General features: G+C 59.1%; 1 protein-coding gene across 6 annotated transcripts in view; it reads left to right on the top strand.

The window, feature by feature from the left end:
- OSBPL2 (oxysterol binding protein like 2) overlaps window positions 1-17029 on the top strand; it is a 37355-nt gene that overhangs the window by 17524 nt on the left and 2802 nt on the right. For 3 of the 6 annotated variants that reach the window (XM_030309233.1, XM_030309231.1, XM_030309232.1), the window contains 10 exons: window positions 1015-1090; window positions 4820-4954; window positions 5404-5501; window positions 8189-8371; window positions 9923-10090; window positions 10698-10787; window positions 13074-13197; window positions 14590-14718; window positions 15749-15872; window positions 16781-16871. In XM_030309233.1, the coding sequence (XP_030165093.1) occupies window positions 1015-1090; window positions 4820-4954; window positions 5404-5501; window positions 8189-8371; window positions 9923-10090; window positions 10698-10787; window positions 13074-13197; window positions 14590-14718; window positions 15749-15872; window positions 16781-16871 (1218 nt within the window). Of the gene's footprint in view, window positions 1-1014; window positions 1091-4819; window positions 4955-5403; window positions 5502-8188; window positions 8372-9922; window positions 10091-10697; window positions 10788-13073; window positions 13198-14589; window positions 14719-15312; window positions 15518-15748; window positions 15873-16780; window positions 16872-17029 lie in introns of those variants that run through there. The other 3 variants (XM_030309235.1, XM_030309234.1, XM_030309236.1) reach the window with 2 other exon arrangements.

Here is a 17029-nt window from a genome sequence, read left to right as displayed (position 1 = left end):
TGCTGTCCTCCGCTCAGCGCCCCATGAATCTGGTTCGTGCGTCGGCCTAACGCCGTCCTCCTGCCCCCACGCGTTGTCGCCCAGCTCTGACGTGTGGTCCCATTACGCACGTCTGGGCTCCTCGGCCCTCCCGGCTCCTGTGTCACATCCCAGTCCGGCCGCCTCTCCTGCGCCCCTGTAGCGCCCGTAACTGCCTCCACACCCTCCCGTCTCCTCTCCACCCTACGGGCACTAGGCAGATCTGAATGCACTGCCTCTGCCTCTCGGCCAGTGTCTGTGTGGTCCCCAGCGATGGTGAACAGAGTGTCTTGGCTGGGAGAGGGGACCGCAGGGTCCCTCTCCTCTTGGGATGAGGGCCGGCCCTCTGTGTTCCTCTGGCTCCGGCCCCGGGCCCGTTGTCACTGGTCCCAGCCGACAGGGGCCTCTTTGGAGTCCTCAGGTGCATGCAGCCCGTTCCCACAGCGGAGCCCGTCTGCCCTGCTACCTCGGCCCCCGGCCCCTCCTCCTGCTCTTCCCTCCTGACCCTTGCCAACGGGTCCAGCACACCGCCCCCCAACCCTAGCTTCACAGCCCGCTCAGGCACCCCTCTTTCCCAGGTGGAATAGTGTCTCAGCCCAGCCCAATTCCTGGGAGGGAGACTGCCAGGCCTCCCCGGGAAGCTGGCAGGAAGAGAGCCTAGAAAGGAATGAGCCTCAGGAGAACAAACTTGAGTTTGAAAGGGACTCCCGGCAGGCTCCCGGCAGACTTCCGAAAGGTTTTGTTAACGCGGCTCTGTCTTGTGCCTTCCTGGCCCGGCCTCTGCCGTGGTCACCGTCCTTTCCCGGGAGACCCTCCAGGATGCCTGTGCAGAGACGTTTCTTTAGGACTTAACAGCACTCAGCTGCCAGATCAGACACATGGCCGGTGTTTGCATCTGAAAACTAAAAAAAAATGGTCACTGGGCAAAATCATCAGTTGTAAGTGAACCTGGTGCCGGAGGGACCAACCCGTGTCACTCTGGTCGTTCTTTCATAGGACGTCGTTGCCTGCCCCGATGTTTACCAGAAGTGACTTCAGCGTGTGGAGCATATTAAAGAAATGCATCGGCCTGGTAAGTTCAGAGGGACTCATTTCAGGGCCTGAAGCCGAAACATTTTCAATTCCTGGGTATCTGTTGCACTGCTGATAGTTTAGGGAGATGTGCTCTGCACATTTGTAGCACGAGGACGATAAGATAGGACAGGGACAGACGTGGGGTGGGGGAGAGAAAAGGCACGAAGGCTAAGGTGTTCACAGCCAGCGGGAACGTGATCCCACAGGCAAGCCTCCTGATGTGAGACGCATCACAGGGGTTTACGTTGACCCTGGCGTTCTGTGACGGGCTCACAGTCGGCTTTGGACAGTCCGCACGACGTGGGGAGCTTCCGTGGGCTGCTCGACACAGGCTGAGGGCGAGCCACGGGCAGGAGTGTGGGACCTGGGGCACAGCTCAGATGCTCAGGGTTTGCATCAGGGTTTGCTCAGAGGAGGTGGTTGGATAATCGGTGTCCCGGGGCCGCAGGCTTCTTTTCTCGTGGTCCTGCGTGACGGGACTGTCACCGTCTGGGAATGTGAGCTGTGCCCGCCTTGGGAGGGCAGGGCACACCGCAGGCCGTGGGTTGTACCAACAGCGTTGTACCGACAGGCATGCGGCCCTGTCCCCCGTGCCTCCCATGCGTGCTGCCACCGCCGTTTATTTCTGCCCTCGTCTCTTTCAGCCCCTTTCCCAGAGGAAACTGCTTCTTTTCTCCCACTTTTTTTTTTAAAAATTTTTTTTTTCAACGTTTATTTATTTTTGGGACAGAGAGAGACAGAGCATGAACGGGGGAGGGGCAGAGAGAGAGGGAGACACAGAATCGGAAACAGGCTCCAGGCTCTGAGCCGTCAGCACAGAGCCCGACGCGGGGCTCGAACTCACGGACCGCGAGATCGTGACCTGGCTGAAGTCGGACGCTTAACCGACTGCGCCACCCAGGCGCCCCTCTCCCACTTTTTATTTTGAAGTAACTTTGGACTTCTAGACGGTTGCGGGTGGTACTTTGAGCTGTTTGCCCTTCACCCGGCTTCCCGTCGTGGTGACGTCTCATGTAGCAGCCGGGGCTCGGTGAGCGAGACGCCAGCGTTCCTGTCGGAGCGTCACTGCTCACCACGCACTTGACTTGGCTTTCCTAGTACCCCCTGCTGTCTTCGTACTGGCGGCTGGTGTTTAGGCACCAAGGGCTGGCGCGGGATGTGCTTGGCGCTCCTGGGGTGACCCTGCCCCAGGCCTCTCGGCAGACAGAGCTGGAAAGCCCAGGCGTGCCTTCTGACCCTGCTTCTGCACACACGGGTTTGTGTACGCACCTGTTTGGCTTTTTTTATGTTTTAATTTTTTAAGATTTTTATTTTCAAGTAACTCTGCACCCAGCAATGGGGCCCCAACTCACAACCCGAGACTAAGAGTCACTCCAGCTAGGCGCCCCACACGTCTCTTGTCTTCTAAAATGGCACGCTTGGGATTCTTTTCTCTTAGCAGTGTTTTCTCCTACGTTTCTGGCTGTGTGAGCAGGTCAGGTCTAGGTGGGTGTATCTGTCTGAAGATAGGTATCGTACTTGACTAGCTCCTTGGTCGGGCGCCTGGGGGGCTCAGTCGGTGAAGCGTCCAACTTTGGCTCAGGTCATGATCTCGCTGAGTTCGAGCCCCGCATCAGGCTCTGTGCTGACAGCTTGGAGCCTGGAGCCTTCTTCAGATTCTGTGTCTCCCTCTGTCTCTGCCCCTCCCCGGCTCGGGTTCTGTCTGTCTGTCTGTCTCTCTCTCTCAAAAATGAATAATAAACACTGACTAGCTCCTTGGTCCTGCAGCTTCTTGTCATAAAGCGACACCATCACATTGCATTCCCCAAGGACCCGCCGTAGGATGCATTCGGATTAACACGTGGGTCGGCGCGTCCCCGGGCTACACCGGCTCGGCACCCACGGGCTTCGCCTCTGGGGTGGCACACGGCCCTCTTCCTCCTTCGCCCGCTGGGACAGCGGCCCCGGGCTGGCCAACGGGCCGCTGAGGCAGGCAGGGCCGGGGAACACCGCCGCGCCTCGCTGCTGCCCGCCTCTCCTCGTATTTTGAAGCAGACCCCACTCGTGAATACTTTTCGTGTTGCTCTTTACCACCAGCACGGCCACCCTCACACTTCAGAAGGCCACGCGTTAGCACCATCCGCTACCCACCGGGTCCAGTCCCCGACTGTCGGAGCACCGTTCTGTCTGTGCTTCTGCCTTCTGTGGTGTTACCTCCCTCCCGACTAAGAGCTCCTGGCGCTCGGGCCGGTGCTGTCACTCTTCCTTTATTTCCTGGGATGTTTCTGTGCCGAGAACGTGCCCTTCTGCGGCCGCCAGTGCGGTTTGCAGAAGAAAGTCAGGGTCAGTGAGTGATTCTCACTTTATCACCGTCGCCACGTGATGTGGTTCACTAGCATGACCCAGCATGGCCAGTGTAACCAACTAGCTTGTCTGTGTTTCTTTTTTTTTCAAACTCCCCGGTGCATTCCAGCCCCCGAGCCACTCCCTCTTTGGCTGTTAATAGCCTCTTCGGCTTGGCCGTGATCCCTTATAGACGAAGCTCTGGCTCATTCTGTCCCTTTCTCGTCCAGGATCTGGAGTCAGCCGCTTGTGCAGGGAGAGAGAGGACTCAGGACCACAGCTGGGCCCTAGGGGTAGGGGGTGGGCTATGAATTGCTGTTCTCGGTCTTTCCGGGGGGAGAGCTAGGAGCTGTTTGGATTTGTTTCAATGACGGTTGAAATCTGGGATGACGGGATTACTCCAGCCCCCTCGGTCGAATGTCTGTGCCTCTTCCCCCCCACCGACGATCCCAGTTTCTAACGACAGTGCAGGTGACCGATTTAGACCAGCACTCAATTAATGACTCACCTGCTCTATCCCACACACACGACGGTTCCGGAGGACAGGACCACTTCTGCCGCCACCAGCGTGTGTGCTGACACGTGCGAGTTGGTTGCCTTTTGTGGGTCGTTTTGTCCGGAGGGCGTGTCTCCGGTCACCGTGCTTGGAGTTACCTGCCGTGGTCCCCGTCCACGTGGCTGGGCCCCCAGAGCTTGCGTGCGCTCATGTGCTTCTTTTGTTCTCGATGTTTAGACATTGGTTTTCTAAATTACTTTTGTTCAAAACCGTAAACCTAAAGTCAGATCTCTGGGCTGAGGTTCCAAGAATTTCCCTTCCTGTCCCTGCCCTCGCGCTGCACTGGCCCTTCCCCTCGAGGAGACCATTTCCACCCTCCGTGGTCTGTCTTCCCGTGCCTCATGAGGGGACCGTGTGTCATCTCCTCCCTCTTTCTTCAGACGAACCAGAGGCTTTTCCGCCTCTGTTTCGCTGCGGGGTGCCACAGCCACGTGGCGCCGCTGCTTAGGCTACGGTCACCTCGCAGTGCCGTGCCTTCTGGCCGCCTATCCCTGTCAAATGTCTGCTGTGTGTTTGCCAGAGCATCTGTGGGGCGGGCTCCCGGAAACGGGGCCGCGGGACCAGAGGGCAGGTGCGCACACGCTTCTGCCGTGGTGCCCCGTCTCCAGGCGGCCCCCTTCTGCACCCCCACCGGCTGTGAGGGCCTCTCTCCATCCTGCCCTGCCCTGCCCGTGGCCCGTGTGCAGCGCTGCTGCTCGAGCAGGCGAGCAGGCCGGGTCTCCACGGGGTTGACTTCCTTTCTCCTGACGAGCTAGACGAGCATCTTCCCTGCGCTCAGAGCGGGGCGGGCGTGGGCTCGGGTTCCTGGGGACGGTCCCGTGGTGACGAGTCTTCACGGGCTCCTTCCAGGAGCTGTCCAAGATCACCATGCCCATCGCCTTCAACGAGCCTCTGAGTTTCCTCCAGCGGATCACGGAGTACATGGAGCACGTGGACCTCATTCACAGAGCCTCCTGCCAGCCCCAGGCCCTGGAAAGGATGCAGGTGGGCGGTGGGCCCCTTCCGGGGGCGCCAGACACGAGACTGTGGTGTTCAGTGAGCATGACGCCACGTGAGTGGCCCCGTGGTGATCGGCCCGTGTGGCTCCCGCTGACTCCTGGGTGCCGTCCTGCCCTGTGCCTCGGCTCCTCCTAGGTCCGCTCGGGACCGGCCCCCCTGCCCCCCCCCCCCGTCCCCCCCACCGCGTGTGGGTGCGGCCACCCCGGCCGACCTGGCACGGGGCCTCAGGGCCGCCCGGGCTGGGGGAGGAGGGCACACGGTTCCTGCCCGTGTGGTTTGAGGAAGTGCTCGTGCTGAAGGGCGTTTCCCCGGAAGTTCCGCAATCTCAAAACACGTGACAAGGGAGACTCGTGCCACCAGGAGCACATCTGGCGCGGAGAGGCTGCATGTCCCCCCCGTGGCCCCCCACTCACCGTCCTGTGCGCTGTTCCCAGTGCGTTGCTGCCTTTGCGGTGTCGGCGGTGGCTTCCCAGTGGGAGAGGACCGGCAAGCCCTTCAACCCGCTCCTGGGAGAGACTTACGAGCTGATTAGGTAAGGGGTTGGGGCCGCGGGCGCCCGGCATGGCTGCGCAGGGGTGAAGCGGAGCACCGGGCTCCGGAGAGGAGGGGAGGCGACAGGCGACGGAGGGGCGCTGGCTCGCCTGGAACCGACGTGGACACAGGCCCTCGTGCGTGAGGCCGGCCCACGTCAGCAGGGCATCTGGTGACTGTCACCAGGGCAGGTGCAGCTGCGGGCAGTAGCTCCCGTGTGCTGGCGAGGGGCCGGGTGGGGTTTCTGCCAGGTGGCTCCCCGTGCTGCCCCCCCGACCTGGTCTTCTGACCTGGTCTTTGAGCCCCGCACACGCCCCAGAAACGGCACGGCCTGTGGCGGTCCTGGCGGGGGCCCCACGAGGGTGGACCGGGCCTGTTTGGGGTGCTCTTTCCCGACCCTGCTGCCCGCGTGAGGTGCCCACCCAGACCAGCAAGTAAATCAGCGGACGGAGGCGCTGTGCTCCCCGCCGTCTGCTCAGCCCGGCTGGGGCTCCTCTGTGGGGCCGTTCGGGGCTCCCTCCGGGTCCTGTAGAGAGTCTGTGGGGGTGTCTTAGTAAATGAAAGCGTAACTTCAACGATAAGAGCCCACCCTTTTTAGAAGACGCGTGAGTTGAGAAAAGCGAAAAGGGAGACGTCATCCCACGGGAGACCGTGAAGGTTGTGGTCGATTTCCTCGAGGCGTGCACGTGTGTGGTCTGTCATTTAGCATCGTGCCATCGTCATTTCCCCACGGTGTCACAGGCTTTTGCTAAGTTACGCTGCCACGTTTTGTGTCTGGCGTTTGCGTGCGCCCCAGCTTGACGCACGCACCGCCCCCTTGCGCCGCGGAGTCGTGGCGGCGTGCTGTGTCGTCACGGCGTGTTGATCTCAGGGAGCCCTGCGGGTTGTGCTTCTCGGGCCGTTTATTGCCCTTAATGGCCGAGTTGTTCATGATGAGAGTTTCTCAAAGGTGAGTAAGTGGTTGTGGACGGGCGGTGGGGGGTGGGTCTGCTTGAGTCAGCGCGCCGGGCGCGTGCGGCTCAGGGAAGCGTGTGCCAGGGTGTGTGTGTCAGCACTGCTTTCACACCTTTGCGGGAGGAGTCGGCAGTGTTAGCAACACAGGCGTAAATCACCTCCCACTCGGGACGGTGGCACAGATGTCCGGGTCTAGGCTCTGACCTGTTTCTGGCCGCCCGGGGCGGCCCTGCCGCTGGCCCCTCTGCGTGCCGCTGGCCTGGTTTTCTCACGGACGGAGATGTTGGCTGCCGCTCGGTGCGCGGGCACCTGCTTTCGGAACCCCGCTGCCTTTGAGGCAGCCAGGCGGGTTGGAGGCACGGTGCTGCCGTGGGGGTCCGTGCAGGCGACCCTGGGTGACCGTGGCAAGTCCCTGCTTCTTCAGTCCAGAGATGGGGGACCTGAGGCCCAGGTGAGGGAAAGACCTGCCCCGAGACTCACTGTTCAGAGGAACTTTTGTTGTGAGTTCCCAGAGAACGCTTTCTTTATCAGCCACGCCTCTGCTGCCTCCCCACGGTGCATGTGTCCTGGTGCCGGGGTGGGTGGCTCTGACCTTGTCTAGCCACCAGGAAATTATTGGCGTTTTCGTTATTAAAAAGCACCATTAACGTATCTTGAAAAGAGGAATTAAAGCTGATACGAAAGAAGTTCCAGACGACTGGAAGTGAGCACGTGGGTTCACAGACAGCATGACCCACGATCCACGACCCGTGGTGCTGACGGCCACCCCTGATCATCAGTCACTGCCAGGATTCGGCTGAGGGGTTGAGGCGAAGCCCCGGACTGACTGAGAAATGAGCATCTTCCCGGGCGTGCAGGCCCGTCTTCGGGTCCAGGTCGTACTGCGGCCGCGTCTGCTGCACGCGGGGCCCCGAGGGCCCTTCCGGTCTGAGGAACTTTGTAACTAAACCAAGTCGTTCTCCAGTGTCTTCTTCCCTACAGATTGCTCCTCAACGGCTAAAAATAGCACTTGCTTTTCTTAGACAAGTATTCATTTTGTAAATTACATACCTTGGTTGGCAACCTTTTAAAATCTAATTTTTCAACTTTCCTTCCTCTGTAACGATTGGAAATTCTGATTCCAGTTAAGTTAGTAATTATGTGGTTTAGCTTTTATAATTTTTAACGACTACAACTGTAGGTGTATTCACAGTTCCGGAACAATTAAAAACTGACATTTTTATTGAAAAAGAGCATGTACTAAAAATCCCGTTTCCTGGCCCAGGAGTATCTTGGGGCATCAGACATGGCATGTCACAGAACTTCCAGGAGCCCTAGCAGGGACTAGAGGAGGGCCCCCTTCGGGAAGGCCGCGAGCTCCCCACTCTTGCGAGTCTTGGGCGCCGGGTGCCCCTTGAGGGCTGAGGTGGCCACATCTAAATCACTGGCTCTAGGAGTTTTCTTCTAGGCCTGCACGTGCTGGGGGCAGCGTGAGTGGAGGCCCCTCACACTCTTTCTCCTTCCATGCGGGGTTCAGATTTGCCCAGAGGCGGTGGGTGCACGTGCAAGTGTCTGTGTGGCGGGGGGGCGGCGGTCAGTGTCAGGCCAAGGGTGGCCTGAGAGAGCGAGTGTTGAATATTTCTGTCACTCAGGGTGGCCAGGGGCTGCGGGGCTCCCCCAGGAGGTGTGCCGAGCCAACCTTTGTCGGATTTCGCTGTCACTGATGTGCTCTCTCCCTCTTGTTTTTGTGCCTAGGGAGGATTTAGGGTTCAGATTTATATCCGAGCAGGTGAGCCACCACCCCCCGATCAGTGCATTTTATTCAGAGGGCCTCCACCAGGACTTCTTGTTTCACGGCTCCATCTACCCGAAGCTGAAGTTCTGGGGCAAGAGCGTGGAGGCCGAGCCCCGGGGCACCATCACGTTGGAGCTGCTCAAGTGAGTGCGGAGGCCGGGGGCCTGGCGGGCGCCTTTCTTAAGTTCCAGCGGAAGGGTCTTTCCCCCGGCAGACACTCCTTCGAACAGGCAACGCCCCCCAGACCCCTCATCGGGACTGGGTGTGATGTGGGCGTCTGGGACAGCCCCCGAGGACCTGGATGGCTTTAGTCACTGCCTGTGGTAGTCCTTCCGCTTGGTGACGAGCCGCACGTAGCACCTTACAGCAGCCACTCTCTCCTGTGCCACGTGGTTTCCGAGGGCTAGGGCCGGGGTGGGGGGCGGCGTGGCGGGCGCTCTGGCTCGGGGTCCCGTGAGGTGGCGGGCAGGACGCGGGCCGAAGGCGGCTGGTGGGACATCTGCTTGTAGGCCCCCTTCCGTGGCCGTTGGCGGGAGGCCTGGGGGTGCTCACAGCGGGGTGCTGGCATCCACCAGAGCTGGGGACCCAAGGGGGGGATGGAGCCGCCACGGTGTCTCTTAGGACCTCATCGCAGAAGTGGCCTCACCCTGACCTTAAACCCTCATTGGTCACGAGGACCACGCTGCTTGAGGGTGGGAGGGAGACACGGATGAAACCTGGGAGGTGGGGGACTTTGAGGGGCGTCGTGGAGGCTGCCCGCACACCCATGAAATCTCAGTCCAAACGCTCCCCAGTGCGGTGTTGTTCGGACCCCTCGCAAAGCAAAAGCCCAATCTCTAGCAGTCGCATGGACGTTGCAAAACCAGCGTAGACCCGGTCTAGGCCACGGCGTGCCGCAGGCTCCCTGAGATGCACGTCTTGCTAACCGTGGCCCGCCGTGATGAAGCACGGGGTATGATTTTTGTTTCACGTTGGCCCAGCCTGGCTGGTTGCCGGAGAATACCAGCCCCTGACCCCCGTGTACCTCAGGGCTGATGGGGCCACCAGGTGCAGTGAGGGCACCCCATTTCTGGGGAGCATGTGCGTCTTGCGGCAGTCCGTGCTTTCTTGGGGCGGGGCATGCAGAATTGAAAAGTGGCAAATCTTATTGATTAACGCATTTGAGTTTCCCCTGGAAATTTGAGGGGCCCCGAATACTTGTCCTGAAATACTTCTGCTTTGAGCTAGTCTCTGCCCTTGATCATGGCTCTTTGACACGGCCTCCCTCGAGACACGGGTCTCATGAACTTGCATCACATCCGTGGGGGTTCTTTTCTCCTTGGGTCAGGCCACTGGGGGAGGATGAGGGATACGAGCAAAGGCGTCTGGGAAGGCGTTCCGAACGGAGCTGCTCCCTGGACCTCGGGCGGGGTGTGGGCCGTGCGGCTCCCGCAGGCGCCGGCTGAAGAGGCCATTGTGTGGACAGCTTCCCGGGACAGCCTTTTCTCTTTGTCTCGGTGGTCTCCTGTTGCTTATTAACTTGTCTTGACATTTAAGTAGAAAGCTTTGTTGATGCTACAAAGGAAAGCAGAAATAAATTTCAAACAAATGCTAAATAAATAGCCGCTGTTCGAGGGAGTTCAAAGCGATATTCTACTCCGGCACAGGTTTCAAGGCAATTACGGCTTAATTCTGTCTGGCATTTTGCTTTTTAGGGTCACGCAGTGCTTCTGTTTGCTGGCGTCTGACTTCGTGTTTTCTGGCATCTTTCACAGACACAATGAGGCTTACACCTGGACCAACCCTACCTGCTGTGTGCACAATGTGATTATCGGGAAGCTCTGGATAGAGCAGTACGGGACGGTGGAGATTGTAAACCACAGGTAACGGCACCGGTCGTGTGCCAGTTGGACACCGCGCCGAGCCCTAGAGGCGCTTGCCGTGAGCTCGGGGACACGCTTCCGGCCTGCTCCGGGCCGCCATTCAGGCTGTCGGGGTTCGGCGCGCCTGCGGGAAGAGCCAGGCCTGGGGGTGGCCGCCACGGTGCTGGTCGGTGGTGGCATCATCTTTGTGCCCCTGCTTACCTCTTGTTTTGGTTTCAGTCGCAATAGTGAATTGATTTTGAAATTTTAAATGACACTAAAGAATGATGGGATTCCCACGTGAAACATCCTCAAATACTGACCTCTGTCCACCCTCGAACCTTCCTCCTGGAAGTTCGTGACATAGCGGCTTTGTTTTGCAGCAGCTTTATTGAGATACAATTTGCATACCGTAAAATTCACGCATTTAAGTGAATTTCGGTGTATCTACTGAACTGTACCGTCGCCACCAGGCAGTGTCAGAGCATCTCCGTCACCCCAGAAAGGTGCCCCGCGCCCATCGCGGTCACTGCCTGACGCCCCAGCCCCGGCTACCCGGGTGTCTAGGTTCACCTTTCCCAGACATTTCGCGTCGTACGACAGAAGCCTGTGTTTGTTTTTCCCGCAGAACTGGAGATAAGTGTGTGCTTCATTTTAAACCATGTGGACTGTTTGGAAAAGAACTTCACAAAGTGGAGGGACACATCCAGGACAAAAAGTAGGTCTGCGTCCGGGTGGCTCACCGTGGGCGGCGCGTGCGCCCCTTGATGGCGATGTAGTCGTGCCAGTGACGTTTGTTCACACTAGAAAAGATTGTGACTGTTTGGTTTAGAGAAGACGCTCCCTCGCTGGGTCTACAGAGAGACGAAGGGTTAGTTTTAGGTGTCGTTTCCGGGCGGTGAGTGATCGGGGTCTGTCTCGCCCTCTCCGGAGGAGGAGAGGTCTGGGTCTGACTCCTTTTGCTAAAATGGACGTGAGGAGATGAGGTGCTCTCACTGGGAGGAAACGCTGCGCTTTTGCCAACAGAACTGAGGTGGCAGACGTGACCACGCGTCTCCTCCGTGGCGGTGTCTGCCTCGTGTTGCAGACACAACTCAGACCGTGGTGGGAGCCTCCGTTCCACGGGCCGGCTCGTGGCACTCTGTGAGTTAGAGACTTTTTAAGTGTTGGACCAGAGACACGGTCAGAAGTTCCCAGTAGATTTTCCGGGGTTCTCTCTCCTTTGGGTTATTTCAAAAAACATTTTTTTTAACGTTTACTTATTTTTGAGAGAGAGAGACAGAGCGTGAGTAGGGGAGGGGCAGAGAGAGGCGGAGGGTCGGGCGGGGACGCAGAATCCGAAGCAGGCTCCAGGCTGCGAGCTGTCAGCACAGAGCCCGACTCGGGGCTGTGAGACCGTGACCTGAGCCGAAGTTGGATGCTTGACCAACCGAGCCGCCCAGGCGCCCCGACCTTTGGGTTGTTTTATCTTATGTTTTTGGCCTCAGATTTCTCACTTTTTATTCCCCAGTCAGGAAATTGGGATTTGTATAATGTCATGAAACCCCTTCCACCTCCTAAAAACTAGACACTTTCTTTCTTTCTTTCTTTCTTCTTCTTCTTCTTTTTTTTCTTTTTTTGAAGTAGCCTCCATGGGAACATGGGGCTTGAACTCACCACCCTGACATCGAGAGTCAGGTGCTCTACCCACTGAGCCAGCCAGGTGCCCCACCTACGTTTTAATTAGAAACAAGTTTCCAGTGTAAAACGGTGGGTGCTGTTTCTTCTTCTGCTGAGTACCAGAAAGTCACCTGTTCAAACAGCCTGTCAGATGCTTTTAGACTTTAGACTCTGACCGCCGTGCCCACTGAAGTGAGCCGGGGCTCAGCTCGGAGACCTTGCAGGACAGCAGCCCTCTTCAGGACAAGGGCACCTGCCAGTGCCCCGAGCAGCCCGTCCCTGGTGGTGGAAACAACCCAGAGAGAGACCATGGTCCGCGTGAAACGGGCCTGCAGAAACGGGCCACTCCTCACTGCCACGGGCACCGTCCCGGAGGGTCTGCCAACCCTGCTCTGATTTTTTGATTTTCCATCCCAAACTGGAGTGAGCTCTTGCCTAACGCCGTGCCTCTTGGGGACAGAATATGTCGGCCAAGGTGACTAAGTCCTGAGTGAGGACTGGCCGAGTGTCCCCCGCCAGTCCCCGCGTGGCCACTTTCCGGGCTGAGCCCGAGGCAGGGGTGCCCGCCCTCCCAGAAATGTCACACGCCTGGCAGAACAGCATCTCCAGGGGGTGCGTGGCCACCGTGCTTTCCCCACAGGAAGACACAAAAAAGACAAAAAGAAAAAACAAAAAACAGTCCAGCGCTGTTGGCGTTGTTCCTCTTGGAGTCCGGCAGAGCGCTCTGGTGGTTGATCTGGACAGTTTCCAGAGGTCGTTAGGAAATGAAGCAAGCAGACGGGTACTGACGTGGGCATCCGATCTGTGGATATGAGGATAAAGCAGACAATGCCGGCTGAAATTGCGAGGGCTGTTGATGTGATGTGTAGGAAAGGGAAGGACACAGTCTTGGAGGTTCATGTATCTCAAGGGCAGTGGCCAGACCAGCACGTGGGTTCCAGCGAAACCTTCCCTTTTTCTCACCTTTTCTTGTCCACACTCGTGGGGGCTTGTGCCCTTATCTTCTTTCTGGCAAATTAGGCCCGAGGGGGGACCCTCAAAGGCAGATTTTCCTCTTCGCACCTCCGTGCAGAGAGGTCCTAAAATTTATAAGGAGACAAACCAGAATGGGAATGTACTCCACGGTCACGGTCACAATCGAGGTGCTGCCTGTTTAGATGAAGGGTTTATAATTGCTGTAAACACGGTTTTAAAAATTCCCTTCGGTGGGACGCCTGGCTGGCTCAATCAGAAGAGCACACGGCTCTCGATCTCCAGGTCGTGAGTTTGAGCCCACGTTGGGTGTAGAGATTGCCAAAGGTAAATAAAAAAACTGAAGCAAACTAAAAATTCCCTTTGACTACAGCAAAAAGAAGCTCTTTATGATCTATGGAAAATGGACAGAGTGTTTGTGGGGAATAGACCCTGCTGCGTACGAGTCCTTCAAGAAGCGGGAGAGGAGAGGCGACCACCTGAGCAAGCCACAGCCGGTAAGGTGCTGCCCCCGGGGGGGGGCCCGAGGCGGGGAGGGCTTCAGAGTCGAGTGCGGGGGGAGTCTGCCTTCCCTCTGCTGGGCCTGTGGGGTCCCAGCTGGAGAGGATGAAGGCCTGGAATCCGCCCGTCCGTCTGTGTGCTGCTCGGGGCCTCGGTTTCCCTGCGTCTCTGTGTGCAGAGGCTGCTGCCGTCAGCCGGGCTCGGGGGCCACTTGGTACGCCATGTCCCCCAGGCCTGGCAGAGCCCAAGTGCACCTACGTTTCTTTCTGGGAACGCCGTGCTCCGGGTTCTTCTTTGTAAACCTCCTGTTTCCCAGCACCTCGTTAGCTTAGACCTATTAAAAAATCAAGACTGTCATGTCTGTGTTTTCAGTTCTGAGCACCAGGTAATATATTCCACAGTTGGGAAGTTTTGGCAAGGATACTTCCCCCCCAGAGCTTTGGAACACTGATGATCTCAGGGCTAAAACTAGAAGTTAGTAGCTCAAAGGAAGGGTCAGGTTGTTCGAGGTCAGAAGAGAGAGTGGGCCGGGCCCAAGGCGTCCAGCCTCCCCCAGGGTTTCAGTGGTCCGGCCCTGTGGCATCGCCTGAGTGCTGCTGGACACCTTCCAATGTGCTCTTTGACTTTAAAAAGCAAAAGGAACGTTCCATGTGAAGACCACACAGACTTGGAATGTGAAATGCCCGGAGGGGTGGCTTTTGGTGCCTTAGTTTAGCTTCGTTGTCCTCTGGGTGACTCGACATGAGACAGACTTGTGTGAGCACTTGCCCGGGAGCAGCCTTCTGCAGCTCCTGGCACCGAACCCCGTGGCCCGCGGCCAGCGGTACCGAGCCCCGTTGGACGTCGGCCGGGAGGGTCCCGAGGCCGCGTCGTCATGTCCCCGCGTTCTCCCGCAGCAGCTGCGGGGGTGGCCACTGCTTCCTTCTCCGGGTCCTGCTGCTTGGGAAATGTGAGGGTGGTTGCGTTTCGTGTTCAGATGTGGTCTGTAGACGGGGTTCAGTCTAGAGGTGCTAAGGGTCCATGAGGTCGCCCGGCGTGAGCGGTTGTGGCGGAGGGCCGAGCTGCGGCGTGTGGGGACTGGCTCCGGCCGGGGAGGGCTGCACCCCGCCTGGCCGCCGCTGTCGAAGGCCCAGCCCCCCAGCCCCACCTGCCAGCCGGCGGCTCCCTTGGTGTTGGTGTGTGCTCTCCCCGGGGGGGGGGGGCGGGGGGTGCACTCCCGTGCTGCTGACTTCCTGCCCTCTGGGGGAGCCCCAGCACGGGGAGCCCCTGCAAAGACAGCATCACGGCATCTTCTCCCTTACCAGAGAGCCCATCTTGCCCTGCCTGACAGTCGCTCCGAGAGTAGCTGTCCCACCTGGCCGGCCGGCCCACGGTGTTCTGTGTTTCAGGACGACAGCTCCCAGAAAGCTGACGGCGATGTGGCGGATGCCGTGCCCGAGGTTCAGGAGACTGTGCAGGTCATTCCAGGCAGCAAGCTACTCTGGAGGGTCAACACTCGGCCCCCCAACTCTGCCCAGGTCCGTACCCCCGACCCCCGCCCCTCTCCGCACCCCTGACCCCTGGCCAGGCCAGACCCCTCAGCGGTTCCCCGGCCCCGTGTCCGCGCCGCCTAGGACCTTGCTTCCGCAGAGTGAGCCTCCGAGGGCTCCCCGCCCTCCCGGAGCCCCAGTCAAGCCTTGGCCACGGCCTGGCCTCCCCGGGGCAAAGGCAGTGCTCCGCCAACATGTCGTGTGGGTGTGCTGCCGTGCCCGACACGCGGTGAGACAGGTGCCCCGCGTGCACACGGTACCTTCTCTAGGCGGCCTGCACCGACTGGGTCTCACTGAAAGGGGCTTCCAGACTGCTTCTGAGAGATTATTTTCCCGACTTGTCGGTTCAGATGCTTAAATGCATTTTGGTACTTATGCTTGAAAATTACGCTTATAATTTATATTGCACATGATAAGCTTATTACATCCTGTGTGATAGGGTGCAGTATAGAGGGTGACTGTATGAATGTAATAATTTTGTGTGGTAACTTTTATTTTAATATCTATCATTACTTACCTCGTTCATACGTAAAACATACGGACTACATGTGAAGTATACCTTCACTCCTATCACCCTACCAGACCACAGTAAAAAGGACACAGAACCCCCACCTACACGGACGTCACCTCGACGCAGCCACTGCTGGCTCCCAGCAGAGTGTAAAATAGTCCGACCCAACAGGGCAAAGGTGTACTTCTTGCCAGGAATTCCTCTTACAAACAACACTTGTTCCTCCTCCCTGTGGTTCGTGTCTGTGGACCCAGGAGTGGAGCTGGAGGGCTGGCAGGTGCGGGACAGTGAGGAGGTGCTGGGGGCCTTCCCAGGACCTGACGGGGGGGGGGGGGGGGGGGGGGGGGCAGGTCGGGCGGGGCGGCTGTGGGGCTGCGTCCGCACAGACTATGGGGCAGAGCGTGGACCGGCAGGAGTGGCCAGGACCCAGCCGCCCCGAGCGGCCTAGCTGAGCGGAGCGCGGAAACATGCCAGCGTGGTGACGGGTCTCTGCGCCTCTCCCCCCAGATGTACAATTTTACCAGCTTCACCGTCAGTCTCAACGAGCTGCAGAGCGGCATGGAGAAGACCCTGGCTCCCACGGACTGCCGCCTGCGCCCCGACATCCGCGGCATGGAGAACGGCGACATGGGTGCGCTCGCGGGCCGGTGGGGGCGGGGGGGCGCCCGTGCTGCAGGTGGACAGACAGGGAGACCGAGGACAGTGCATCTCGCACTCTCCGAGGTGGAAGAGGTTTAGAAATCCCAGCCTGCTGCAGACCAGTCCCCTTGTGGATAGGATACGATTAAGTTACTAAAAAAATGAAGGACAACGCGTGCGGAACACGAGTCCCCCGGTTCTTCTTATCAGCGAAATTGGGGTAACGTTTCCAAGGTTGGACGTGTTCTCCGTCCAAAGTCAGTGTGGGACCGCATCCCAGGCCCAGGCTGCTCGTGCACCGTGGATGTCTCCGCGTGACGAGGGAGCGGCCGCACGCCAGCTCACCCGTCCACGTCAGCCGTGCGGTGGGCCGCTGGCCAGAGGGCCGTCCCAAGCGGTCCTGGGTTTTGTGGACACAGTCGGTGTCGAGTGGAGGGACTACACGGGGCAGGGAGACCCCCACTCTCCAGGACCAGTGTCTGCACCTGCACCCGGGACCGGGCCACAGAGCCCCGAGGGTCAGGTTACGCGGGGCGGTCCTCTGTGGGAAGCGGCCCCCGCTGGCCCCGGCCCTGCCCTGAGGGTCAAGTCGCCCGTGAGCCTGAGCTTGCCCTTGCGTGGTGCTCCTTCCCGAGCCCTGCTGCGCCCTCCTGTGGTGCGGGGGAAAGGCCTGCCTCTCCCCGCAGCCACACTGGGGTCGGGGCGCTGCTGTAGCCTCGTGACCGGGTGTGGTTTGCAGACGACGAGGTTTCTGACCAGCGTGACTTCTCACCTAGGGTCTGGGGGTGGGGGCGTTGCCGCATCTGTCTGTTTCCTTCCACCCTCGCCTCCGTTGGTTGTAAGCCGGGAGCCTCACCGTCAACTCTGAGTCCTTACCCACGCCGTGTGCTTGGCCCCCAGATCTGGCGAGCCAGGAGAAGGAGCGGCTGGAAGAGAAGCAGCGGGAGGCCCGGAGGGAACGGGCCAAGCAGGAGGCCGAGTGGCAGACCAGGTGAGGCCTCGGTGGCTGGGAGAGGGCAGTGGCCAGGGCCCCACGTGCACCTGTGGCTGAGCAGAAGCTATTTTGGGGTCCCATTAACGCGGGGCCGCAGCCCCGGGTCTGGCGTGGGTTCCGTGACACAGACGGGCCGAGTGTCCCCGAAGGTGAGT

This window comes from Lynx canadensis, chromosome A3 (assembly GCF_007474595.2).
Source record: "Lynx canadensis isolate LIC74 chromosome A3, mLynCan4.pri.v2, whole genome shotgun sequence".
Classification (NCBI taxonomy): Eukaryota; Metazoa; Chordata; class Mammalia; order Carnivora; family Felidae; genus Lynx; species Lynx canadensis.
The sequence above is the reverse complement of the archived record's forward strand: the minus strand, read 5'-3'. Positions and strand labels throughout refer to the sequence as shown.